General features: G+C 36.7%; 1 protein-coding gene across 6 annotated transcripts in view; it reads left to right on the forward strand.

Annotated features, from left to right (window-relative positions):
- The window catches only part of stard13b (StAR related lipid transfer domain containing 13b), a 97,601-nt gene that overhangs the window by 63,931 nt on the left and 5,715 nt on the right, over nt 1–27,955 (forward strand). For 4 of the 6 annotated variants that reach the window (XM_065280780.1, XM_065280783.2, XM_065280781.2 and 1 more), the window contains 9 exons: nt 16,215–16,286; nt 18,832–18,913; nt 22,609–22,672; nt 23,415–24,790; nt 25,864–26,034; nt 26,282–26,441; nt 26,561–26,759; nt 26,846–27,059; nt 27,243–27,363. In XM_065280780.1, the coding sequence (XP_065136852.1) occupies nt 16,215–16,286; nt 18,832–18,913; nt 22,609–22,672; nt 23,415–24,790; nt 25,864–26,034; nt 26,282–26,441; nt 26,561–26,759; nt 26,846–27,059; nt 27,243–27,363 (2,459 nt within the window). Of the gene's footprint in view, nt 1–10,265; nt 10,424–13,285; nt 13,427–16,214; nt 16,287–18,831; nt 18,914–22,608; nt 22,673–23,414; nt 24,791–25,863; nt 26,035–26,281; nt 26,442–26,560; nt 26,760–26,845; nt 27,060–27,242; nt 27,364–27,955 lie in introns of those variants that run through there. The other 2 variants (XM_065280785.2, XM_065280787.2) reach the window with 2 other exon arrangements.

Raw genomic sequence — 27,955 nt, forward strand, 5'->3', positions numbered from 1 at the left:
TGTACAGTAATAAAAACATTCATACGCGCCCAGAGGAATTGAAGATCTTTAAGTAGAGGAAGTGGCTGAGACAGATGAAGATTTAAAACTCGATTTTTTCTACATAAAGCAAAATTTTTCTGAAAACCCGCATTTAAAGATATATAGTAGTTAAAAAATAGACCCCCTAAGCTTTTTGAATAAATCAACCAGTTTTGCTAACCCTGAGTAGCAAATTACTGAAAAGATCAAAAACAGTTACCTGTAATTTCTTGAAAATTTTTTGTTTTTCACGTATGAGGGTGAAAAAATTATTACTTTAATATTATTCAGCGAATAGTTTCAATTTCATCTGCCTTATTTCTGTCCTTACTTTTTCCAAACTCATGATGGCGTATGCATGATGATTTCTTTTTCCTAACATATTTTTCTCAGCAGATCTTTGATAAACTAGACAGTTTGATAAACTAAGAAACAAAATCTGCTTTAATGTTCCTTATTCCCAGAATATACACAGAAATGAAAAAGGGGAACCCTGGATTCTGATATGGCTGTCAAAACATTTTAGCATGTGTGGGAAAATGGCTCTTATCCAGCGCCTGGAAGTGTTTATGTGGAGCGGTGCCTGCTAGACGTGTTTTTCAGAGAGTTCATCACGATTTTTTGCACTGTTTAGTGTTCTGAGATGTTCGTCACTTCAGCAGATTTCCTTGTATAGGCGCACACGTGTTAGGCTTTAACAGAAGACATGTGTGCCGGCAAGATGGGTTGACCTCTAAGGTCAGGAACCAAACACCTGCTGTAGGGCACCAGGCATCTAAGCATATTTATTTTTAAGTATCCTTAAAGTTGATTTTCAATCAATGATTCACATTAATTTCAACATTTGACAGTCTTAGCCAGTATTTAAGATATCAATGGATGATTTTATGTAGAAAAAAGTACATTTCTTGAAATTCTTGCTACACTTTTCCAGACACCTTTAGCGTCTCAAGTCTATAACAACAACCGCAATGTGTTTACGAAGGGTCACATTTTACATTCCCAAGTTTTTGGGACATTTGGAAAATCAAATATTATTTCCCCGACCCCCCAGTGTCTCTTTTGGGGTTTGGGGAGCACGAGTCACACATCTGTGGTTAGGAAAGACTGTTAAGTTGATTTAGTTTGAATGTTTCTACAATTTGACTTGAAACCCAAGGAGGAGAGGTTTTGCCGTAAAAGCCTTGGCATGCCTCATCACAGCAGCTTAAAGCTCGGTTCACAGCAGCCGCAAAAACGTCAGATATTCGCTATCAGTTTACAGCTGTGGGGTCGGCGAATTTAAGGCCACGTTGCAAAGACGTCATGGGCTTATTTGGTGTCCGGCTCGACCGTAATCCCCTCGTATATTTCCTGTTTTCCGAGGGTGGGTATCATATTTTACACCATTCACGTCTTGTGTCGAAAACAACCCAAAGTGATTTTCCGTGCCCAAAGCTTTTCCAAATATTTACTATGCTCAGGCTCCTTTATCACGTGCAGAGCTCCTGAAGTGAACACATTCGTTCGGCTGTCATCATTTGTTTGCAGACTTAAACAATACAATGCATTTAAAACTCATTAATGTCAGTAGTACCAATATCACTTTGTAAAATTTACAGGATGTGACACTGATGTGTCTTGATGGCTCCCAGATGTTTCATGTCCAGTTTTCCCTTGAAGGAATGGTTTACTGTGATTTGACTGATTGAGATTTGTAAATCAAATTGACTGGTTCACTGAAAAGAACTGGCTCAAAAATGAGAAATTTGTTTAGGTTTTGAGTTAACACACTGACTCTATGATCAAGTTAGTAGCTCACTGAAGTATCTGTGAAACTAAGGGATTGTTTACCCGCAAAAGGTTTCAATTGTAAATTGGAAAGTGTTTATGCATTTTGACTCTACACAACTATGGCATTTTGTGGTCCTGAAACCAAAACTTTTGAACTTTTTGAAGTGTTTTTGATAACAACGCCTGTCTCCGTGTAAAATATGTAAACTTGAATCTGTGATAACAGTGACATCATTCGCGTGTGTTAATTCAGTCTATAGGCTTTACCACTTTATTTCACTTATATACACTAATAATAAACCCTACAATTAGTCTAAACAAAAAATGCTTGATCCTTTCACCATTTTGATTGTTTGTATTTTAAGGGCCCTATTTTAACGAACTAAGCGCATTGTCTAAAGCGCACAGCGCATGGTCTAAATGGGCGTGTCCGATTCCACTTTTGCTAATTTAACGACGGGAAAAATGGTTTGTGCGCCGACACAGGGTCGAAAAGGGTTATACATAGTTTCCTAATGAGTAATGGGTGTGTTTTGGGCGTAACGTGCAATAAACCAATGATAGTCTCAGCTCTCATCCCCTTTAAAAGCCAGTTGCGCTGGCGCTATGTTTAATTCCTATTTAGATGACGGACTTTGTAAACTGAAAAACTAAGCGGAGGAAGAAGATCCCCAGTTAAAGATTAATGTTAAATAATTTTGTTGTTTTTCACTTGTATTAAATTGTTATTTTTTTATTAAAAACTTTAAAACCCGTTTTCTTTTAGTCATGGAAGTAAAAAAGAAGGCTTTTAATTGTTTTAAATGTATGGTTATCCAATATCATAAAAAAATAATTTACAAGTATGTAAGAAAAAGTTTGTACTTTAAAAATACTTTCTTTGTAAGGAGATAAAGAATTTACAAACGTGCGGAAAGCCCTTTCGGCACTTGGACCGCGTCCTGAGTTATTTTTAAGCATTACTTAAAAATGTTTCTCATCTTACCATATGCACAGGTACAGAGTCATCATATACAATAAATCCGTGAGGTAGCATTTAAAAAAAACAACATTTAAAAACAGATGCATTTGTTTAAAGCAAAGCATTTATTTACTTATCATTTATTTATTTATTTACTTATTTACTCTTTGTGCCTTTTAACGTCTCATAATCGGTCCTCATTTATGTCATTTATAAGAGACTCAATAATAATCTTTTACATTCAATCCTTAAATCTTTCATATTTAAAAGCGTTTTTGTGCTGCTGCGCATTCATGTATGTGATAATCAAACGCGCGTATTCGTCCCGTTTATAGGCGCATATTACTAATGCACTCTTTAAATAACAAAAAACATTGCACAAACATTGTTTTTTGTTGGTCAATGGCGTAGTCTATTTTAGTTGCCTCAAAATAGCAAAAGGGGGCGCAAATGCATTTGTTTTTTAAACAACGTGGCGCTAAACGTGAAAATGATAATTGCGCAGGGTGGAACCTTGCAAAAGACACTTGCGTCGCGCATTACGCTGCATTGCGCCGGGTGTAAGATAGAGCCCTAATTGTTTCACGCTGTAGACTAATGCATATCTGCGCAGGCTTGTAGAGTTTCTTAAGGTAACATCGCCATCTGCTTGTAGTGTTTTTTAAGTTAACATTGCCATCTGCCAGCCTGGCATGCTTAATTATAGTCATCTTTGCGGATTCGTATAAAAACACAGATCTTTTTGACAATGTTGTCGTGTGTACGTTTTTCATAAACGCAAAAGATAAACTTTAACTTTTCCGTTTTTCACTACATTGTTGACGTGTAACGCTGCATAAAAGTTTTTGTTAATCATTTTGTCTTTGCATTTTCAATTAAACTGTTTCTTTAAGTAGACAGCTGGGCACAACCAAAGCTTTTTGGTTTTTGCTCAATCATTCAAAAAATATTTGAGTTTGATTAATGATATTTTTACACAAGCAACACACACATCTCTGCTACAAATGAACATTTGAAGTTTGTTTCTAGTACTTACCATTCTTGGACAATTACACCAAACGTGACAGAAGTGCAAACGTTACAACTTACCCCATAGGTGGGGTTCATTGTAACAGGCAGGGGGTTAGTTGTAACACTTGCTAAAAATTAAGTTTGCAGGCAAATATTTCAATAATATTTTGTCTATATTCTTGAAGTGAATATTGTTTATATATCTGTCTATAATAGAAAGGTATCCACACTGTATTCATTCATCCAGCCTTTTTTAACAATAGTTCAATTATAAATGGACTCAAATGTCTAAATATGTGAGAAAAAGCAGCACAATTATGACAAAACATTTTTTATATGTTACCCTGTCTGTAATAAGTAGTAAAACAGTTTCAAAATCTGAGTTTATGAGCATCATAGTCTGATTTTAGCCATTCATTTAATTATGATTTCAATCTTTGACGTGACCTTATTCACTCAATATCAAAGATATTTAAAAAAAAAACATTTTGACACACGATTTTTGATAAGACAGGCACATTTATTTTGTTGGCAGCCAGCAATCATTCATGTGTAGCCTATTTAAAACAACGGCAAGAATTACGCTAACGTTAACGGTTTTCATATCGTAAGTGCTAAGGGGTTAGTTGTAACACAGCGTTACAATTAACCCCGCTGGGTCAAAATATTTTCAAGCCCACCAAAAAACTTACAAAGACCTGCAGACATATTTCAAAATGATGCTATGTTTTAGTCAACAATACACTGATTAATATGACATAGCATTGGATTTGGTATCTTACACACCCAACTTAGAAACTGAAAAAAACATATAATGAAAAAATTTACTTACATGCCACCAAAACACTCGTTCATCAATAACTCTCTTGAAAAACATTATACATTTCTAATAACTTGCAGGAGATCTTGAAAAAACACTCAACCTTGTGCAACAATGTAAACAGTCCGTGTTACAATGAACACATCGCATTCGTTTTTGCCCCGCGCACGCCTACAGGTATTGATCCATATATGCAGGTTCCATTAAACTGGGTCACTTATTATTTAAGTGACCCAGTTTAATGTTACACAATAACACAAATATTATTTAAAACTGGCAAGAGAGGAAATTGTCAAGAGTGACTTCAAAAAGGACTTAAGGGAACGGACCGGCGTGTTACCACAGCTGCACCAGTCTTGTTTGAATTCATTTTGGGGCTTTGTGACAAAAACATACAGGGTGACTTCTGACCCAGTCTTTATCTGCTAATCAATAAACTTGGGCTGTGTGCTTTTTAAAATGCTGTTTTTTAAGGGAAGAGGTGAACTGGACAAATAATTTAGAAATCAGTTCCAGTAATGCTTGGATTGGGTCTTTTTGCTTTATAGTGTCTTGAAATCTTTATTTTATGAACTATTTATTTGTTGCGTAAAGGTTTTCGGTAAAAGTAAAATTAGTTACAAATGTTATCAGGGGCGTCAGTTTGTGTTGAAAAGTGGTGGGGACAAAAGATCAGATGAAAAAACATTACAGCAGGACGGGAAAAATATTGAATAACAGCGCATCAAAAATGGGCATAGTGTAGGTCAGTCAACAACACAAAAATAGTCAGCATAAAACCCTCAACAATGTTGTACACTGCAAAAAAATGATTTTCAAGAAAAATTCAGTAAAAATATGAAAAAATTCTTAAATTAAGATACATTAAGTCTAGTTTGTAGACCAAAAATATCAAATTTAACTGATTTTGTGTATTAAACAAGAAAAAAATCTGCCAATGGGGTAAGCAAAAAATCTTGAACATTTTTCTTAAACACTAAATTCAAGAAAAATGTTCAAGATTTTTTGCTTGTTTTATGCTCAGAATCACTTAAATTTGATAATTTTGATGTAAAAACTAGACTTAATTTATCTTAATTTAAGAATTGTTAGATATTTTTACTGAAAACAAGACAAAAATACTAAAAAAATGTTTTCTTGAAAATCATTTTTGTCTTGTTTTCAGTAGAAATATCTAAAAATTCTTAAATCAAGATGTATTTTCTTGATAGGCAAAATGACGTTAGAAAATAAGTCTAGTTAAAACAAACAAAATTATCTGCCAATGGGGTGAGAACATTTTGCTTTAAGTTTTTAAGAAAAAAGAAATCTTATTTTAAGATTTTTTTCCCCATTGGCATATATTTTTGCTTGTTTTAATCACAAATTCACTTAACTTGTATTTCTTTTGTCTAAAAACTAGACTTATTTTATAAGGTCATTTTGCCTATCAAGAAAAAGCATCTTAATTAAAATTTTTTTTTAGATATTTCTAGAAAACAAGACAAAAATACTAAGTAAGAAAGTCATTTTTGCAGTGTAAGTCGCACAGGCATTGTTTGATTTTTCAAAACATTTTAACCAAATGCTTTCAAAAAGTGGTGGGGACAAAATCAGCCATTTCAAAAAGTGGTGGGGACATGTCCCCAGCGTCCCCAGTGTAAATGACACCTATGAATGTTATACGTCTGCAAAAATGCCCATCTGACCTAATCTGTTGTTTTTGCACGACATAAAGGCAGTCATCCTCCCAAATATAATGTCAGTAAGGATTTATTATCCTTCATCTGGACGGCTGCTTTTGGTGCGCGTTTCCCAGTAAGTGTAATTTCCCCTGGCACACAGCCCCTCATGAGTCTTAAAATCTCAAAATCCCCCATCACTGAATGGTGGACGTGTGATGTTTGTAGGTTTGTAAGCTGCACCTCTTTTTATTGAAAGCTTGACTATTGAGTGTAAGATGGTGCCCATTGGGGGTTCCAAAAACTGGCGAACGTGTTTCCAAACACATTCATACATTTACTTAGTTTTCTAAATGAGTACACAGTATAGATTTATTTTGTTCATATATAGCCCTGATATTATTTGTGTTTAGTTTTTGGCTTTAAAAGAAAGCTTACTCATCATCAGGACGAATTTGTAACATCATACATTCATACGTAAACGCTCACATATAAACAGACACTTTTATCGGAACAATCTTAGACGCCAAATGTATTGAAATCGATCAATGTCAGCGTTAATGTTGTTTTGCAACGCGTAAACACTTCTTTGACGTCTGTACCCTCGTCTGGCGTAGGCAGACATACAGAGATTGTTGTTTTAGTAAAACCAGTGTCCCCAAATAAATGGCCAAACATGGAAATCCATCATAGTCCACTCAACCGCAGACAATTTTAGACATTTGCAGCCTTTTAAAGTACGCATTGTGTGGTCGTAACGCAACTCTCAAACGAACAATAGGCAGATGGTAATCTGACCTGGATTTATGTCTGTTTTGGTATGACACACCGCATTGCTGTATGAGCCAGACAGAGAATATACACATTTTAAGCACGTCCCCATCACCGTCGTCGTGTCTCTGCTCTTTCATGCACATGAGCCACTCTTGCCACAGCTAAAATATTTGTTTAGGTCTATAATGTTTAAACAGTCTATTCTACTGTGTGTATCTTACCATTCATCCATCCATCCATCCATGTAATCATCCATCATTTTATCCATCCATGTAATCATCTATCCATCTATTTATACATCTATCTATGTAATCATTCATCCATATATCTATCCATCCATGTAATCATCCATCAATTTATTTATTCATCCACCCACCCATCTATCTATCTATGTAATTATCCATCAATTTATCCATCTACCTATCTATCCATCCATCCATCCATGTACTCATCTATCATTTTATCCACCCATGTAATCATCTATCCATCTATTTATCCATACATCCATCCATGTAATCATCCGTCCATCCATACATCTATCCATCCATGTAATCATCCATTAATTTATCCATACATACATCCATCAATTTACCCATCCATCCATCTATCAATGTAATCATCCATCAATTTATCCATCCATCCATCCATCCATCCATCCATCCATCTATGTAATCATTCTATCTATCTATCTATCTATCTATCTATCTATCTATCTATCTATCTATCTATCTATCTATCTATCTATCTATCTATCTATCTATCATCCATCCATCCATGTAATCATCCGTCCATGTAATCATCCATCAATTTATCCATCCATCAATTTATCCATCCATCCACTTATCCATTCATCAATCTATCCATTTATCCATCTATATATGTAATCATCCATCCATCCATCCATCCATCCATCCATCCATCCATTCATTTAATCATCCATCAATTTATCCATCCATCCACTTATCCATTCATCAATCTATCCATTTATCCATCTATATATGTAATCATCCATCCATCCATTCATTTAATCATCCATCAATGTATCCATCCGTCCGTCTATCTATCTATCTATCTATCCATCCATCCATCCATCCATCCATCCATCCATCCATCCAATCATACATCCATCCATCCAATCATACATCCATCCATCCATCCATCCAATCATACATCCATCCATCCAATCATCCATCCATCCATCCAATCATCCATCCATCCATCCATCCATCCAATCATCCATCCATCCATCCATCCATCCATCCATCCATCCATCCAATCATCCATCCATCCAATCATTCATCCATCCATCCAATCATCCATCCATCCATCCATCCATCCATCCAATCATCCATCCATCCATCCATCCAATCATCCATCCATCCAATCATCCATCCATCCATCCAATCATCCATCCAATCATCCATCCATCCATCCATCCAATCATCCATCCAATCATTCATCCATCCATCCAATCATCCATCCATCCATCCAATCATCCATCCATCCATCCATCCATCCATCCAATCATCCATCCATCCAATCATTCATCCATCCATCCAATCATCCATCCATCCATCCATCCATCCATCCATCCAATCATCCATCCATCCATCCATCCAATCATCCATCCATCCATCCATCCATCCATCCATCCATCCAATCATCCATCCATCCATCCAATCATCCATCCATCCAATCATCCATCCATCCATCCAATCATCCATCCATCCATCCATCCAATCATCCATCCATCCAATCATCCATCCATCCATCCAATCATCCATTTTTCCATTCATCCATCTATCAGATAAATACAGGCTTAATACAATGTTTGAAACGTTTTTATTATCAGTGCCATAAATAGCAGGTATTTTGAGTTTCTTAAAGGTACAGTGGACAATTTTAAAGTAGCCAAGGCTTTTGGCACTTTCACAGTCTTTATTTGGGCTTTGAGCAGACAGTGTTATTCATTTGTGATCAGGTCACCCAATTGTGTGTAAATGCCAGCTGCATGTGTGCCATCCACTAAACCAGGGGTTTTCCATTGTCTAATCATTTGTTAAACTCTTGTCAATGTGACACATCCAGAGCAGACAGACAACAGACTAACCTTCACCTTTGTCTGTCATTTGTACGGTATCCTTGTCTGTTTCCTCATACAAGAACAGCAGAATCAACTAAAAAAAAAAAAACAGTCAAACCTACGTCCCCTCAGGGCCGCTGACTCATAATGCTGATGGATCCGTAAAGTTGGGTTGTGAATTATCTCCAGGTGTTTTCCATTCAAAACATCATGGTTTACAGTAATAGACTGCAACTTCAATCGCTGCTGTTTTCAGCGTCATCTAAAAGCCCCTTCTGGCTGATTCATACTGCAAGTAGTGTTTTTGTTGGGGGGGCTAGCAGTGGTCTGTAAAGAGTACCACTGACTTTTAGCATTAATTGTTTCCCAACTCTAGGAATGCCTCAAATACTTAAAGTTTTTTTTATTATGACCTTCATCATCGATGAAAGACAACAAAGATTTTCTGTTGAGTTTAATGGAATGTTGGTTGGCATTCTGTTGGCGAAGGTTTTTGTCTTCTTTCTTTATTGTTTGATCCCAATGCAGAGGCTACAGCCCACATGGGTCTTAACATCAAGCTTTGGGTCACATTGCTGATGTTTTGGTCAGTGGGCAGAAAACGCTCAGCTGACAGCACAAGCCACAATACATGCCACACTGTATATGAATTGCAGACAGTTATCGCCCACATGTGATGTCATCTATTCCCTAAATTTTTCCTTTATTCCGTGGTGCATTGCAGGAATATGGATACTTTCCCGGTCCAATCTCCTCCTCTCTTTTCCCAGCAAGGGGCAAATCCCCGTGACGTCTGTACCGAATGGGGGCAGGCAGAGATCTTAACCGCGACAAACCATTTACCCTAACTATAAAACATGTAACGGAGGGGGTAAAACAAACTGGAGACTTTATTAGATAAACTTACATTGTGAGTTTTGGAAATGTCCAGAATGGGGGGGTGCTTAATGACGTCATCATGAGGTTGCCAGTGTTGTCACTTGGAGCTTGGCCAAATGGGTAGTGCCAAAAATGGTTAAGAAAATGAGAGAGAGAGAGAAGAAAGCTGAAGGAGGGATGGATGGAGGGGGCAGATTCCAAACAGGGGCTTGAACAGGAGAGCCAATGAGAGGAGAGGATCCGAAGTGTGGGAGTAAATGAATGATAGAGAGAACGAAAAAATGAAGGGGAGGGAAAATAGGAAGTCAAAAGCAGAGAGAAAGGCAGAGGAGAGGAGAGATTTCATCAAGCTCTTGCTTTGAAAGAGAAACTTTTAAGAAAAGATGTTTGGGGAGGTTAACAGTCTTGTTTAAAGATTCTTGGAGCAATGAAAGTCTCTCGTAAGTAAATCAATCATTTCATCACAATAATTCTGCCTGTTTTTACAATGTACATATTGTAAAAATGTAAATGTTATTGATCATTTTCAAAATCCACCTTTGTCCAAGCTAAACACAGTGAAAAATGTCTAAGACTGTCGAGTTATTAGCCGAACGTGCAACTCGCTTAAGTGCCAGCGTGTGCCATGGCTCTGCTGGAGAGAAAACAATTACTTTTACATTGCTTTATTAAGAGGAGAATGAAGGGTGTCTGTCATTCTGCTGGCAAGCTGCCTTTTACATATTTAATGACATTCAGTTATTAGCACTGTATCAGCATCGTACTGTATTTCAAAAGCATTGTTGTAGCAGCCTTTGTATGCCGCACGCAGTTTGGGTGTCGTATTGAATCGCATTTAGCGAGAGTTCTCCGGTTGGCACCAGGCCAGGGCTCCTCCCTCACCGCTATATGAACCAGGTGAATGTCACCTGTTTACTAACCTAACAACCTAAAAGCTCATGGCATACATGTTGTTGCTGCTTATTATATGGCTAACTGGAATATCTGATTCTGATTTGCAAGTCGCGACATTTACGGCTCAAAACAAATAACACACGGTAACCCGGATGCTGCAAATTATTTTGATAGGTACAGTTTAATATTACTAAAAAAATCCTAATATGTCTTTTAATAACATATATGACATTATATTTACAAAAATATTAAAACTAATAGTGTGTTTGTGACAGTTAAATGTCTTGTCTTATCTTAAAATCAGCATGATCTAACGGAAAGTCGTGTTATTGTTACGAAAAATGTGATTTACAAATTTCTGTATATAGTTTTTTATGTCCGTGCACGACTTTCTTTTTCAATGCATTTTATGTATTGTTTTAAAAAAATGCTATTTTTAAATCATTGTCGCTTGGGGTTGGGGTTAGATTCGGGGTTTGGGTAAGGATGTACTTTTATGTATTGGTTTCTACATGTTTTTCATCTGCTTTTTAAACAATTTTTGCCTGGAGTTGGGTCTAAAAATGTAACAGAAAGTGATTCTAACCCCAACCCCAAGTGACAATGGTAAGAAAATAGGAAAAAACAATGAAAAAATAAATACATAAAATGAAACAAAAAAGAAAGCCGTGCAACGGACACAAAAACTACTTAGAGAAATTCCAGTGACAGGAAAAAGACACGAAAAGGCATGAAATAAAGCTGAATTTTGTGCCATGGACACGAATAAATTATTACAATTTTGCGTGACTACAACACAACTTTCTGTGAGATCAGTCTGCTTAAAACAGAAAAAATAAGGGTTAAAAATAAGCTAATAAATTAATTCAAATCAATATTTAATGTAAAAAATAAAAATGTATTTTAATAACATATACTGTATGACATTATATTTACAATTAATTAAAACTATTATTGTGTTCGTGACAGCTGAATGTCTTGTCTTATCTTAAAACCAACATGATCTAATGAAAAGTCGTGTTATAATTACGAAAAAAAAAATTTATTTATTCGTGTCCATAGCAGGAAATTCAGCTTTTTTTGTGCCTTGAGCACGAATGTAGTTTTTGTGCACAAATTTCTATAAATAATTTTTCGTGTCTGTGACGACTTTTTTCGTATCATTTTATATATTGTTTCAAATTTTTTCCCCCTATTTTTAAATCATTGTCGCTTGGGGTTGGGGTTAGAATGTCTAAGAGAAAGTGATCCCAACCCCAAGCGACAATGGTAAGAAAATAATACATAGCATGAAACAAAAAAGAAAGTTGTGCAACGGACATGAAAAACTACTTTAGAGAAATTTGAGTGACACGAAAAAGACGTTCGTGCTCAAGGCACAAAAAAGCTGAATTTTGTGCCATGGACATGAATAAATTAATAAAAAATTTGCGTGACTACAACACGACTTTCCGTGAGATCAGTCTGCTTAAAACCGAAAATAAATGGGTTTTCCTTACGAAATGGCTGCATTCGTTAAAAATATGCTAATAAAATATTTCAAATAATCATGTTACATGTTGACCGCCACATACAGTAGTGTACCTGTGTAAGTGGTAGTGATTAGCTTAGGAGATTTTGTAAATTATTTTATTAAGTATCAATTTTTTCTCTGATGTTCCTGTTTAAATCGCTTGCGTAAAATACTTTAAACACAAGTGTGACCCTGCCAAAGTCTTATTATCTTATTGTGAGATTTGGAGCATCAAAGTTTCATTTCAATCATTGATTTCAATCTTTGACTTGGCTTTACTCAGTAAATATTAAATATATTAATATTATATTTTCGCAGAATGTTCTTTACATGATATAGGATGATTTTATGTAGAAACAAGTAAATAAAAAACAACTTAAGCTGAATTTTCATAGGCAGGGTCACATATTGTCAAGCCTATCTTAGTTGCCTGCTAAACATGAATATAATATTATAAAAAAGCTCAGGGACATTTGGTGTGCCTTGCTAGAGACCTTGTGTTTGTTATTTTCGCGCTAGAGTTTTTCTGGGTTGCTATAGGCAAAATAACAAAGTTCGTGACAGGCCTTAAAAAAACGTCAGCATGAAGTATTTTGACCTACTCACGGTCACGGGTGCTGTATACGGTACGACAACCAAACAAACCTTATTGTTCAGTAAAGGAGTCAACACAAAGGCCAGGTAACTTTAGTGGGGTGGAGACTGCAAAGGAATTCTCATGGAGGTTATCAGTGTCACCGTCCTTACGATGTAAGGTAAACCCATAGTGTGGTTAACTCTGACGCAGATGTTTCTCTCCGCACGCTCTGGGGTCGGGCATGTGGAGGCCCCGCCCACCAGAGACCCTATGATTCTCAAGCAAGCTGGCTTGTGATTCAATCCCATAACTTTAGTGGTATGAAGATGCGTTGCTGTAACGTTGTATTACAAGTATTTATTAGGTCGAGCTACTTCTGTTCAGAAATATTAAAGCTTGGAGATGCTTTGGTTAAGGTGACCCAGAGCTGAGCTTACAGGGGCTGTGTTGATGATCTAGGTGAGATTTTATATGGTTGTGTTATACAAAAACATTTTGGAGATGTTACATTGGATGAATAATTTATTTGTTTGATTGACAGATTGCTTGTGACTAAACAACATTTTGTCAATGACATATGTGCATGTATGTATGTATATGAAGAGTTTGGTTCCAAAACGAGATAACTTTTTAAAATGTAAAAAATCTTTTTTTTTATTGTAGATTCCAATTAATATCAATCAAAATGCAGTTGGTTTGTTTTGATTTAAGCCTTCATAACTTCAAAAATACGGCTAAGTAGCACAATAAAAACATGATAACTTAATAATAAACATGTTAGGGAATTTATTGTTGCCTACTGTTTTACTACTGTTGCCTTTGACTTGCTTGTTCCTTGTAACTTTGATAAGTACTACACAAATATTTGAATCTAATTGAAGGTTACCTAAGAACTGTTAAATAATGTGATACTCATATCTGTACTTGGCACATATCCGGAGGTCTTTTCCAGATTTGTTGACAATGAACTTGAGTAACTCGATAGTAGTATTCTTAAGAAATGCAGGGGCTGTGTTGATGAGCTAGGTGAGATTTCATATGGTTGTGATATACGAAAAAATGTGCATATCACGAGATAACTTTTTAAAATTTTCAAAAATCTTGTTTTTTTATTGTAGATTCCAATTAATATCAATCAAACTGCAGTTGGTTTGTTTTGATTTAAGCCTTCATAACTAAAACAGGGTTTCCCGCAGAAAATTTGTTAGTTAAGGTGGTAGGGTTGGGCGTGGCAGTCAAAGGGGTGGGGCATACGCGTCATGATGAAAATGAATTTTTTTTTATTTAAAACACTCAAATAAAACTTAATTTTGAAGAAACTATGACAGAAAATGAACACATACTAGATTATTAATGATTTTTTAATGGATATCTCTAACGAAAATATCTGCGTGATAAAGTGAAACTAAAGGGTTAATAAACACAAACTGAAGAAGATTTGTAGAACGTCTGGCGAACGATGATAGGTAGCGCGAAGATTGTAAAAACTGATTTTTTTCAAACTATTAATTACATTATCTTAAAGGAGTGTAACTACTGTAGCATGCAAATGATGCACATAAATAACATGAGCAAGTGCGCTCAACAATTATATAGAATTAACAGGCACGTGAAACCTAGCTAGCAGGTTGCTCTTACAACAAAATCAACAGCTAACTCACTTTAAATTTGCAAGAACTATAGACTAATACAATAACAGGCTTAAATAAACCCAAAACATTTACAAGTCCACTAACAGTTCTCACAGACACGCATTTCATCAACTGGCTATCCTCCGACCATTTTGGCCATGTGGCGCGCATGCACACTTGCAGTATGAAGCTGCACCCGCGCTATTCTCCGATCTGTTTTATCAACTGGCTACTAGTTATCTTTCTCTCACGTGGCCGTGTGGCGTGCTTGCAACCGTTCTCCGAGATGCACTTGACGGCCTTTTGTGCAGCAAGTTATTATTTTTTTGGACGACCTAGTTTAAGGCGGTAGGGTTTTCCAGCTTAGGCGGGCTGCCCAAACTGCAAAGTGCTGCGGGAAACCCTGTACAAAAATACAGCTAAGTAGCACAATAAAACACAATAAAAACATGATAACATAATAATAAACATGTTTTGACCAAAATTTCAAAAACGGACTTATCTCGTTTGGAACCAAACTCTTCATATATGGATATGGTCTTGTTATCAACACACTTTTTATTACTGTTACCATTGGCTTGCTTGTTCCTTGTAACTTTGATAAGTATTACACGAGTATTTTAATCTAATTGGAGGTTACCTAAGAACTGTTCAATAATGTGGTACTGATATCTGTACTTGGCACATACCCAGAGGTCTTTTCCAGATTTGTTGACGATGAACTTGAGTAACTCGATAGTAGCTTGAAATGCGATTCATTCTTAAGCAATGGAAAGCATGTGTTAATGTCGTCTTATTGTTTTGTAAATATCAGATTTTGCCGTTTCAAGTCAAAACATCGACTTGAATGACCCTCTCTGTCTGGCTGTATTAAATTCAGTTTATATGTCGGTCTGGTGACCACGGTGTGCAGAAGTTATGTAACACTTGTTACATGTTTGTTCAGTTTTTATCTGGAATACAAAACTGGGGTGTCCTTGAGCCTTCTGGTTAACTCTGAACCAGGCTGTTTTGTTTTGTTCGTCAGCCTCACAAATCAATATTTGTACTTGTTTTTCGTGCATTCCAGGGTTTTCCAAGGCTGGTGGTCACAAAAGCCTTTTTCACATAAAGGTTTACGTAAGTTCACAGATATTTAAGTACATCAAGTTAAACTTCCATAGGCCTGGTCATACATCATCTGATGCATGCTGGGACGTGTCAACAGTCTTTAGTTATACGAAGAGGCTTGTGATGCCAGTATGTGACAGGTCTTATGATCCTGAAGATCTTGGGCTCTTCTCGGGTTTATGTCATGTAGGATTACGAGCAGAATTTATAGGCTGTGAAATTGCTTGTAAGCCTGCAAGTTCCTGACCTACAGAAATAACCTTCTTCATGCAGAGACAGGAAGAGCAACAGAATTAAATAACATTGAACTGATTATGTTATGTAATACATCGCTCTCTCTTGCGCGTACATGCTCTTACTTTCTCTCCCTGTACTCTTCATCTTGAAAGAAGCATTCAAGTTCATCTAAAAATAGTTTTGGCAATAAGTCAGTCCTTAATCTCGTTCCTTCTTTGTATTTAAATATATAAAAAGGTGCATTATGAGTCATGTTTTGTGTCTTGCAGAAATCGAGGCGAAGGAGGCTTGTGACTGGCTACGTGCAGCAGGATTCCCTCAGTACGCCCAGCTCTTTGAAGGTAACGCTTCACAAAACCTCACAAAAGTGCAAGACTTAACAGAAGTGCAAGTTTTACTGTGGGATTTTGTTTCGTTTGGGGTTTGAGTCAGTTTGGTGTTAACAGGCACTCTGATGTATGCCAGACCTAATGATGTGTTGATTGTAACTCATTGGTTCCTCCTGCGGTTCCTCGCCGGAGAACGTCTCATTTGTAGTTTTTGCCCCCCTAAAACAAACTCTTTAAAGTTTTCATGTGAAACGTGAGAGACACAGACAGGTTTGCTGTCTGAATGGTACCACTTAAACGTACTAGAGTACAACATCCTCAGAGAGACAGAGGTCATGGGAATAACCTTCATTCGTTTTGCTTTAAAAAAAACTTTCATTTCACGTCCCTGGTTTGTTAGTGAACGCTATTGATCTTATTGGTGAGCGTTTTTGAGTGTTAGTCTTTGGATAAGAAGTGGGAATACTCTAATGGCCCTTTTCCAGTGCGTGGTACGACTAGGCTCGGCACGACTTGACTCGACTCGCTTTTTTGTTGCAGCTTCAAAATGGGTAGGGTTATAGACTTTATCGTTATTGTTATAGTTAGTGGAAGAGCACTAGTGGAAGACCTTCCGTCAATATTACTACACTCGAGGTCGAAGTGCTGCAAACTAAGTGCCATACAATTTAGTTTGCATATTTTATCCGTTTAAAAAAACGCCACATTTAATTTTGTGTCACCATACTTACTTGTGTAACTACTTATCTAACAGTCTTTAAATAGAGAAAACATGGAAGTGTTTGGTGGCTTCTAAATTCATCCCTGTTTGGATCCTAAGGAATGAATGGGGCTAGGCTAAATGCTAACACATTCACGACGCACTATACAAAGATTAAGTGCACGCATTGAATAAAGATAGGTATGCATTAATTCATCTAAGTTGAGGTAAGAACATAGTAAAATATTGAAAAACTGTGGTGTTTTCCGTTAAAGCAAGTGATTCTAGCCATTGAATCCATTGAAACACAAACAACAGTGAATAATTCATGCACTGTTTCTGTGTGCGAGGAGCTCATTAAGCTTGTGAGCATTTTTGATGCTTTATTGGCATTAAATACACATATGCGTTAAAATTCCAGTCTTTGCAAGTATCCTCATAAACACGTCCATTTAGGTCTTAAGAGAAAGAAAACCGCTGATAAAGAAAACGCACGTGTAACAGTATATTGTATACAGACTTTTTTCTTAAAGGGGAAGTCACCTAATTTTGCTCCTAAATCACTTTTCTACCCTTAATAATATATATATATATATATATATATATATATATAAAATAGTATATAAAAGTATAGTACAGTGCAAAAGTCTTGGGCAAAAGTCTTAAAATTTAGGAAATATGTACAAAAAATAAAAAAATTACATTTCAGGACTTAATGTCTTCTTTGGGCATCTTCAGTGTTTGTGACCTTTCTTGGCACTAAACCCATCTTGAGCGTTTTTGAGCAGAATGAAGTAAAAAGACGAATTTCTTTAAAACGAGAAATTAGGATTTAATTTTATTTAGGTTGAAGAGATCCTGCAGTTTCCCGCTATTGCTCAAGTGGAAGAGGAGTTCACCTTAAAAACTTGACACATCAGTTAACATTTTTATACAGTTTTAATGCTATATATATATATATATATATATGTATATATATATATATATATATATATATATATATATATATATATATATATATATATATATATATATATATATATATATATATATATATATATATATATATATATATATATATATATTCTATGGCATTAAATATTTTAATACCATAAAATCCTTATTAAAAGAAAACAACTCTACCTTGATACATATCGTTATCATGATATAAAATGAACCCTATCATGATATAAGATTTTGGTCTTATCACCCACCCCTAGTAGCAGCATATTATCTAAGAAACATAACACGCTATTATGCAATCCATTCTTTTTACATTTAAAAGAGCCCTTTTGGTCACATAATGAATCAAAGAGCAGAACCAGAGTCGTCCTATAATGCATCTCTTTATAAGAGTTGTTTTGGTATTTTCAGTGATTCACAGCCAGAACACAGCGATTCTTTATCTGTGTTTTTTTTTACTTCTGCAGTGTCATTCCACAAAGGAAAAAATATGATGAAACATTTAATCATACCAGAGGAATGTCGGCTTCTGCAGGGCTTGGATCTGTTCACACTGTTACATAAGTTGAAAGCCATATTAAGTGGAAGATGTAATGGGTTGTCAAGGCCAAGTTCAGTTTTGGGGGGGGCAAAGCCTGTCCTATTTTATTAGCATCTGGAAGTCTAAAACAAGTTAGCTACTCTCTCTTTGCCATGGTTTTTGCTCTGGAAAGAATGTGTTTTTTTTTTTCAGAATGTGGGCGCCTGGATTCCTCTGTTTTCACCGTGAACATGCAAAAATTGGCCTATTAACCAATCAGAATGAAATCATTACAGCGCTTACAATGAATATCACTTGTGCTTTTTCCAGCACTTTGCAATAATGGATCTGATTGTTGAAATGTTTCCTCACAGATTCCCAATTTCCAATTGACATATCTCCTGTAAAGAAAGACCACGACTTCTTGGACAAAGACCTTGTGGAACCTCTATGCCGGTAAGAAACTGTGTCGTCTTTGTCCTTGAACCTAATGAATAATGTAAAACGTCCACTTAAGTGGAATTTGAATGGATAAAGAGAGACTTTACTCAAGCTGTGTACTGGCATGGAAACAAGGTGATGGCATTAGCATAAGGTCTTTTTGTCGGGCTGTGGGCCTGACGCTTACCAAAAGGGATTTGCTTGATAGTTAGCACACTAGTAAACACGAAGCATCGAGTGGACTGGCTCGTATCAGATTACCATATAGCGGCCAATTCGCTTTTTTATTGATGTCATTGCGCATTGCATCAAGTAATTCCATGCCCGCACTTGTTTTTCTCATGTCAATCCTTTTTATGACGCAAAAGTAAATACTATCAAGTTTGTAAATTACACCGTCATCACGCGTTCCCAGAACTAAAGTACAAAATGTACTCTTTGACTCTTGTTTAGACACTAATTTTTTCCTAAATTAAGTTGAAAAGAAGCTGTCTGTGACTTGGGTTGCTTGGACACTATCCCAGCAGGAGATCAGGGGGCAGAGGGGGGGTTCGGACTACCGTGACTCTAAACAACCCTTAAGCATCTCATCGAAATTCCAAACCTGTTTGCTGTTGTACAGAAAACAATGACCTACATTCCCACCTCGCCCCTTGACTTCTCACTTTCCTTAAGGCAGGGGAACGACTCTATAAACAATTCTAGCACCACATGCTTGTAAGATGCAAATTTATGGTAACATCTTTAATCTTTATCTAACATGTGACACGCTACTATTTACTGATAAGGAAGTCGATGAAGTCGTGCCTCAAAAATGATTGAGTGCGATTTGAACCGAACTTTACATGCCAGAATGCATTCATTTTTTATGATTTTCACTAGATAAATATCATAATATTTTAAAGAAAAAATGCAATGCACAATGTACTCTCAATATAACAATAAAAAGGCTATATGCCTTCTTGGACAAGATAATAAAATAGTCTGTTTGATGATGGATTTTGACCTCTTTTTTTGCATTCCTGTGTCATTCTGGGAGTTCCTCTCGAACCTAACAACAGCACTTTCTGCTGTCTCATTCTCAATGGTAATTTTTTTTTGGTTTTGTAGCGGTCATGTAAAATACGAAGATATGCTGCTTGGAATCCTTTTTATTTATTATTTGGCTGTTTTCGCACTGAAATCCTAGATAATCCAGGATGAGAGTAGAGTTCCTAGCCATATGTGTCTAGAAAATCGCAACCTTTAATTTTCTGTCGGTCTTATACACCATGTAACTACAGAAGAGTCAAGTTTTAAATAGGAAAAATAACTCTTTGGTTATTTTTAGCGCAATGCCAATGGTCTAATCTGAATCAATGGATTGTGCTAAGCTATGCTAAAGTTTTCACACGGAGATCAGATGAATGGATTCCTAAACGGTAAAAATCAAATGTTTAACTCTAGGGGAGCTGGAAAATTAGTATATTTTCAAAAAAAGTGGAGTGTCCCTTTAAATATCTTTATTTTAGGCGTTTTATATAGTCGTTTGATGACCATTAATTATGGGGGGGATACATTTTTGTTCCCACCAAGGATTAAAAAATTATTTATCAGAGGCAGGGATATAAAGACCAGAGGAGGGGTAAATCTTTCCTATCCCCCCACAAAATCGCACCCTGATTATACATATAAAATATAGAAGCCATTATAATTGTCCCATTAACTTTGTTCTAACGGTGAATATTACAACATGCCTATAAAGTGCTTTATCTTACTAAAATAATTCATAGTCGGCCTGTTTTATTGACTTGTTTTTGTTTGTAAATTGCTTAGTTTTAATGTTCGGCTGGGAGATTAGTTGCTACATTTCATCAGCACAGCACAATTGCATACCACTGAACAATATAACAAGTCATAAAAGTCACGTTTATCACAAACAACGTTTCCATGCATGCTTGACGCACGCAATGTTTTATTTTACATTTATCCCTCACACTTCCAGATTAAGATTTATGCATGAATATGAAACTTTTTGGCCAGCAAACATACACAAAACAATTACCCCAAAACCCAAGCAAACTCAAAGCAATTCACCGCAACGTTATTGTATTTGGTGGACGCTTTTATCAATATGTCTGTGCACTTGCAATCAAATGCACAACGTTTGCAGTGCTAATGCATACACACAACAACTCTCACATTTACTATTGAATGAAAATAAAATGTACAAATGTAGATACTTTTACAGTTTTATTGATTATACATAAAAATGTTGTCGCTTCACCTTGTTAAGGTTCAAACTTCTTCTTTAACTCATTCCCTGACAACCATTTTTTTTTAAAAGTTGCCCGGCAGCATTTTTATGATTTTCACAAAAGTTTCACAAAATGCCTTTCAGGAAAATTTTCTTCTAAAAATATATAAACATACAAATATATCAAATGAAAGAAGAGACCCTCTGCTTCAAACAAACAATAAACAAACAAACAAACAAAACAGGGGAAAAACGTTTCATCATATCTATATTCTTTCTCTGCTTATAAACGCTTAACTCTTTCGCCGCCATTGACGAGATATCTCATCAACCAAGACGTCAATCAAGAGAAAACGCTTCCCTGCCAATGACGAGTATTTCCGTCTTTCCGCAATACCGCTATTATCCCTTCCGCAACTTTTTAAACCCGGAAGTATTGCCCTATGGCAAGCGGCTGCATGTCCGTGTCTGTTTTAAAGATCGCTCTGAATGGGATCTCTATGAAAAGTCCGTCACAAAAATTGAATTATCTCTGCTTTTTACTCAAAATGTGGTGTTTTTGCAGAAACCTACCCATATTCAAAAGATGATTACAAAAGAACCACTAAAGGTAGGATGAAACGGTTTTTTTTTGTTTGAAAGCAGAGGGTCTGCTCTTTCATTTGGTATATTGTATGTTTATATATTTAAAGAAGATCATTTTCTGGAAGGCATTAAACTTTTGTGAAAATCATGAAAAACGCTGGCGCTGGCTGGCAACTTAAAAAAAAAAAACGCTGGCGGCGAAAGAGTTAAATATGGGTATTTTTCTTTAAAAATATTTTTTTAGCAATTTTTTGTGAAGGAATTTGTTAGAGATCAGATTTAGAACGATTATCAAAACATACACGGAGTGTAAAATTATTAAATAACATTTTGGCTTAATTTTTTTATAAATTGGGTTAGTGGATCATCTAGTGGACAATCACAGTATTGCAGATTAACATAAAAATTCTTGCAAAAAAATGTTTTCTCTTAATTGACGAGATAACTCGTCAATGGTGGGGAAAGAGTTAAGGTGAACCTAAAGTCAAAAGCTCAGAACATCCAAGGTTGCTCTACTTTCAGCTCGGCATCATTGTATAAAGAGCCTCTGTTCTATTCTGAAAGTTTTGGTAAAACATCAAAGGGGAAAGCAAGCTATAAATGGGAAAAAACAAGGTCTTTTAGATCTGCAAGAGTGTGGCACCTGGAACCATTGAACACCATGACAACCCTAGTTTGCTGCCAATTGAAAACATGCAACTAGGAGAGCGAGAAGGACATTGACCAATTATATTGTGTTTAATTTGGTTTTCCACCGGGCAGAGCTGAGTGGATAGAGGAGACATATATCTCATTATGATAGGGGAAGGGCTGGTATGGCGTCCATATCATTGGTCGGAAGGATAGAATGACTTTATAAATTTGTCCCCTTTTCTTTCTTTCCATCTAGGCGACTTAATACGTTAAACAAGTGTGCTTCCATGAAACTCGATGTTAACCTTCCCAAGAAAAAAGTAAGTGAATAATACCTGTCTGACCATCCAGTAACGCTTCATTGTTATTTATGGTTTCATATTATAGTGGTTTTGATGTTACCTACTGATGGAATTAGGAGGGTTATACTCGTATAAAAGCTACAGTATGAAAATACTTGGGCCGAGTGCTGTGAAAACAGCTCCTTTTTTTGCCCCATTAAACATGATATGTGAGAAAGTCCATTGTTATGGGTGAACTGATGTAACTTTTTTATTACTTCTTAAGTATCTCTTTATTGTACCTCCTAAGGATATTGGATGGAAAGTGATATTTTGTGTTATGCAATCATCTAACAGAGGAAGGAATGTGCCCTTTGAAAAGCAAAAAAGCAATTTGTGTGAATCTAAACTGTTACCTGTGGGGGTTCTGGATTTTTGGAAACGGAAAATAGAGAGAGGGACAGAAAGAAAGAAAGAAAGAGCTTTCCTAAGACTGAAGTGGGTACTACTTTTTTAGTGCAACATGAATATATACAGCTTAAGGTATTTTATTTTATTGACTGAGAAAGGCCATATGTATCAATATGTAAACAACGTTTAAATCAAACATTGATACTCATAATCTCATAATTAGTTTGAGATGTTAACCTAGTTTTTAAGGAAAGGGTAACAAATGTGGCATTGTGGTTCAACCTTATATCTGTGCAATGTTAGTTCAACCAAAGGTGCTAATTTAGGGCATTAAAAATGAAATAGTCTCACTATCAGATCTCTTCTGCAGAATGAAGACTCAGATGAAGACGACCTCTTCGCCATCAGTGACAAATGGACCTTTGAATGGAGCAGTCGCCGCTGGTCCAGGCTACAGGACATCGACACGCTACTAAGGGGTGTGGAGAACAGGAACCCAGGGGAGAACTTAGCCCTGCGAACGACCGCCAGCAGCGAGAGCGTTCTGACAGATCTGAGCGAGCCGGAGGTCTCGTCGCTCCACAGCGAGAGCAGCAGTGTTAGCGCCGTCCGAACGTACAGCGCGGAAGAATCGGACGGCTCGCACCGTACGTACTCTGACTCCGCCGCCATGCCCGATCGCACATCGTTGGGCATTGCCCACCTTTCTCCAGATCTTTCCAGCTATGGGTCTCTTCCTGCAAAGCATGCGAAGCAAGGACGGATGCGTGCCAAGGAATTCTTACGCCGCATGGAGGCGTTGCAGTTACGTGGAGCGATGGGGAGCCTAGGAAACAGAAGTCTTGTTATAAGCGCCCCGGTCCTCCAACAAGAACCCCAGGCTGTGAAAGCTCTCCGCTGCGTGGAGATCATCAACGGGGACGCGATTTTGGCAGAACCACGCTTCGGCATGGGGTTGACCTCGCAATCCAGCAGTGAGGGTAGTGGCAGCCAATCAAGTGGGAGTACCGTCAGTACACCGAATCTGAAGGAACGCAGTGTACACCGGGCCGATCACAAGCGCAGTGGGATGTACCTAGAAGACCTGGATGTGTTCTCCAGTGTCATCCAGGGTAAACGTGTGGCTCAGCAGAACCGTCGCAATGAGTTTCGCTCCTACGAGGACCTGGTTGTGCATATTCCCGAAGACCATAAACCTGGAACTTTTCCTAAAGCTTTGTCCATAGAGAGTCTAGCACCCTCAACAGCAACCTCCATCCACTGGCACTCAGAAAGCATGGACTTAGATGTCCAACATCAGCCCAGCATCAAAGAACCTCGTCCCGTCACCCAATGCTGCACCCGAGGTAGTCAGGTCAGCATTTATGACAATGTACCCGGATCGCACCTGTACGCCAGCACCGGCGATCTCATAGACTTGGAAAAAGAAGACCTTTTCCCACATTTGGATGATATTTTACAGCATGTAAACGGTCTTCAGCAGATCGTGGACCATTGGTCCAAGAATGTGCTGCCCAGCAGTGAAAGCTCAGGGCAGGAGCGAGTTGATCTTGATGGTGAGAGGCAGGGAGGCCTGCACTCGTCCAGTCAGATCACGTTGGATTTTGAGGGACATTCAGTGCTGGAGGGTCAGGCCACCTCTAGTGATGGAGACAGAGACGGGGTATCGCTTAATGAAAACGAATCCATAGGCATGAGGGAGAGGAGAGACTCGGGGGTAGGGGCTTCGCTAACCAGACCAAACCGGTATGATTTTACAAGCTGTAGGATGTCTTACATTCACACATTTTTTATAGAAAAGTTTTGATAGGAAAGTAAGAATGATACATTTAAAGAAAATCCTTCTTTATTTTTTATTATTTTCTTCTATTATTTTGTTATTTAAAGGTGCAATGTGGGACTTTTAGAAGGATAAAGACTTACGTAATGAACTGTATTGTTTTTATTTCCTTTAAATTAGCAATTTTTATCTACGTAAAACACCGGGTCTCCTTACACGGAAGTCGCCGTCATGTTTCTACAGTAGCCCTAAATGGAAAAACTGTTCTACAGAGCGTATTTTGTCCCCACGTTGTCTCAGACGACAATTTTTTTGTCCTGTGGCAGCTACCGTAGCTTCTCTTTGCGTTTCGAAATTGATGTCGGTTGCAATTCGCAATCTCACTGCTAGATGCCGCTAAAAACCCACACTGTATCTTTAAATGCAGTACTTAAACCGATTTTCTAAATTAAATTAAATTAATAAATTTATGTGAATTACAGATAATTGTTCAATTTACTACTACTACAACTACTACTACCACTACCACCACTAATAATAATAATAATAATAATATTAATAATAGTTATAATAATACTAAATAAATGTCTATAGTATTATTATTACAACTAGTACTACAACCAATGAAGCAGCACTTATTTTATTTATTATTTAATAATAATAATAATAACTATAACAACAACATATTATTATTATTATTATCGTTGTTATTATTATTATTATTGATAGTATTATTATTTTCATTATTGATATTATTATGATTATGATGATTATTGTTGTTGTTGTTATTATTATTATTATTGATATTATCATTAGTATTATTGCTATTGTCATTATTATTATTATTATTATTATATTGATATTATTATTATTATTATTATTGTTATACTTATTTTCATTATTTATATTATTATTATTATTATATTTATTATTATTATTATTATTATTATATTTATTGTTGTTATTATTATTATAAGGTGCTTTGTTTCGAATTCTCGTTCAAGTTTGAGTCCTAAATATGTCCCTGTTCTGTGTTTAGCTTGCGATGGCCCAGCTTTCAGATTTCCAAACGCCTCAGCCATTCGGTCGCTTGTCTCCAGATCACCAGTCAGTCAGCAGCTCGGCTTAGTCTACTGCAGAAATTTTCCTTACTCCGCCTCACTGCCATCATGGAGAAGTACTCCATGTCCAACAAACACGGCTGGACCTGGTAAGAAGCCAGTACTGGCTGGAAACATTGTGTCACATCATCAGATCCTATGAGATTGCTTTACTGTAGCCTAACGCTTCTGTCTCTCTGTGTGTGTGGCGATTACCTCATTGAGGTTGCAACAGTAAAGCCTAACTCGCACTCCCTCTAGTGGTCACTGTTGTTATAGCATAAAAATCCCTTTTAAAAGAAACTTTAAACACCAGTGGAAAGTAGATGCTCATCTGTTTTTTTGTGTGTGCCTCAGGTCTGTGCCAAAGTTTATGAAGAGGATGAAGGTTCCAGATTATAAGGATAAAAACGTGTTTGGTGTTCCTCTCATTGTACATGTACAGCGCTTCGGTCAGCCTCTACCTCTCGGTGTGCAGCAGGCTTTACGCTACCTCAGGAGCCAGTGCCTCGACCAGGTCCGTCAACCTCTTTTAATTTATATTTTTTTGGCACAGATTTGTTTTTATGCACATGATATCTCAATTTTCTCATGATCACTCAACTTTAGTTCTTTCTATTTACAATTGTGTCTCAGGTGGGTCTTTTTCGCAAGTCGGGTGTGAAGTCTCGAATCCAAGCTCTTAGACAAATGAACGAGAGTTCTCCAGACGACGTTAACTATGAGGACCAGTCTGCATATGACGTGGCAGATATGGTGAAACAGTTCTTCAGAGATTTGCCTGAGCCTCTATTAACCAGTAAACTGGGTGAAACCTTCCTCCATATTTATCAATGTAAGAATCCCTAAATTCAGATTCTCCTACTGATGCATTCAGGAAGAGAAATACAGATTTCATCTCATCACTTCCTCTTTCTGCAGATGTGCCTAAAGAGCAGCGCTTGCAGGCTGTGCAAGCCGCCATCATGCTGATGTCAGATGAGAACCGAGAGGTCTTACAGACCCTCCTCTGCTTCCTGAGTGATGTCACTTCCTCCGTGCAGGAGAATCAGATGACGCCCATGAATATCGCAGTGTGTCTGGCACCTTCACTCTTTCATCTAAATATTCTTAAGAAGGAAAATCTGACACCAAGGTAGATCTGTGTGTCTGTGCTATAACATACCATGATTTTTATTTAATGCTACTTAGTCATATAAAAATCAACTTCTTTAGGGACAAAATTGATGCAGTTAATCAGTTCTAAACTAATATTTGTATGACTTGATCACATGACTTTATCATGCCACTCAAAGCATTGTCTTATTTGTCCATACAGAGCTATGCAGATGCAGAAAAAGATTGCCACAGGTAGACCAGACCAAAAGGACCTGAATGAAAACCTGGCTGCCACACAAGGCCTGGCACACATGATCACAGAGTGCAACCGTTTGTTTGAGGTGAGACATAAAAACAGACATCTTTTAGTCAACAAAGGTAACATTTGTCACATTTAGCAGAAGACAAATTTGTCCCCAAAGCATTGTTCATTGGATAGTTCACATAAAAATTTACATTTACTGTTAATATATTTTCAAGAAAAACATTTCTTAGTATTTTTGTCTTGTTTTCAGTAAGAATCTTTGAAAATTCTTAAATCAAGATGCTTTTTTTTGATGAGTAAAATGACCCAAGAAAATAAGTCTAGTTTTTAGACCAAAAATATTAAATTTAAGTGATTTTGTGCATAAAACATGCAAAGAAATCTGCCAATGGGGTAAGCGTATTTTTCATGATATTTTCTTGAATTTAGTGTTTAAGAAAAATGTTCAAGATTTTTTTGTGTACCCCCTCGGCAGATTTTTTTTGCTTGTTTTATGCACAAAGTCACTTAAATTTGATATTTTTGGTCTAAAAACCAGGTCGTTTTAATCATCAAGAAAAAACATCTAAATTTAAGAAATATCTAAAAATTCTTAAATAAAGATGTATTTTCTTGATGAGCGAAATGACCTAGGAAAATAAGTCTAGTTTTTAGACAAAAAACATAAA

This window comes from Paramisgurnus dabryanus, chromosome 8 (assembly GCF_030506205.2).
Source record: "Paramisgurnus dabryanus chromosome 8, PD_genome_1.1, whole genome shotgun sequence".
Taxonomy (NCBI): Eukaryota; Metazoa; Chordata; class Actinopteri; order Cypriniformes; family Cobitidae; genus Paramisgurnus; species Paramisgurnus dabryanus.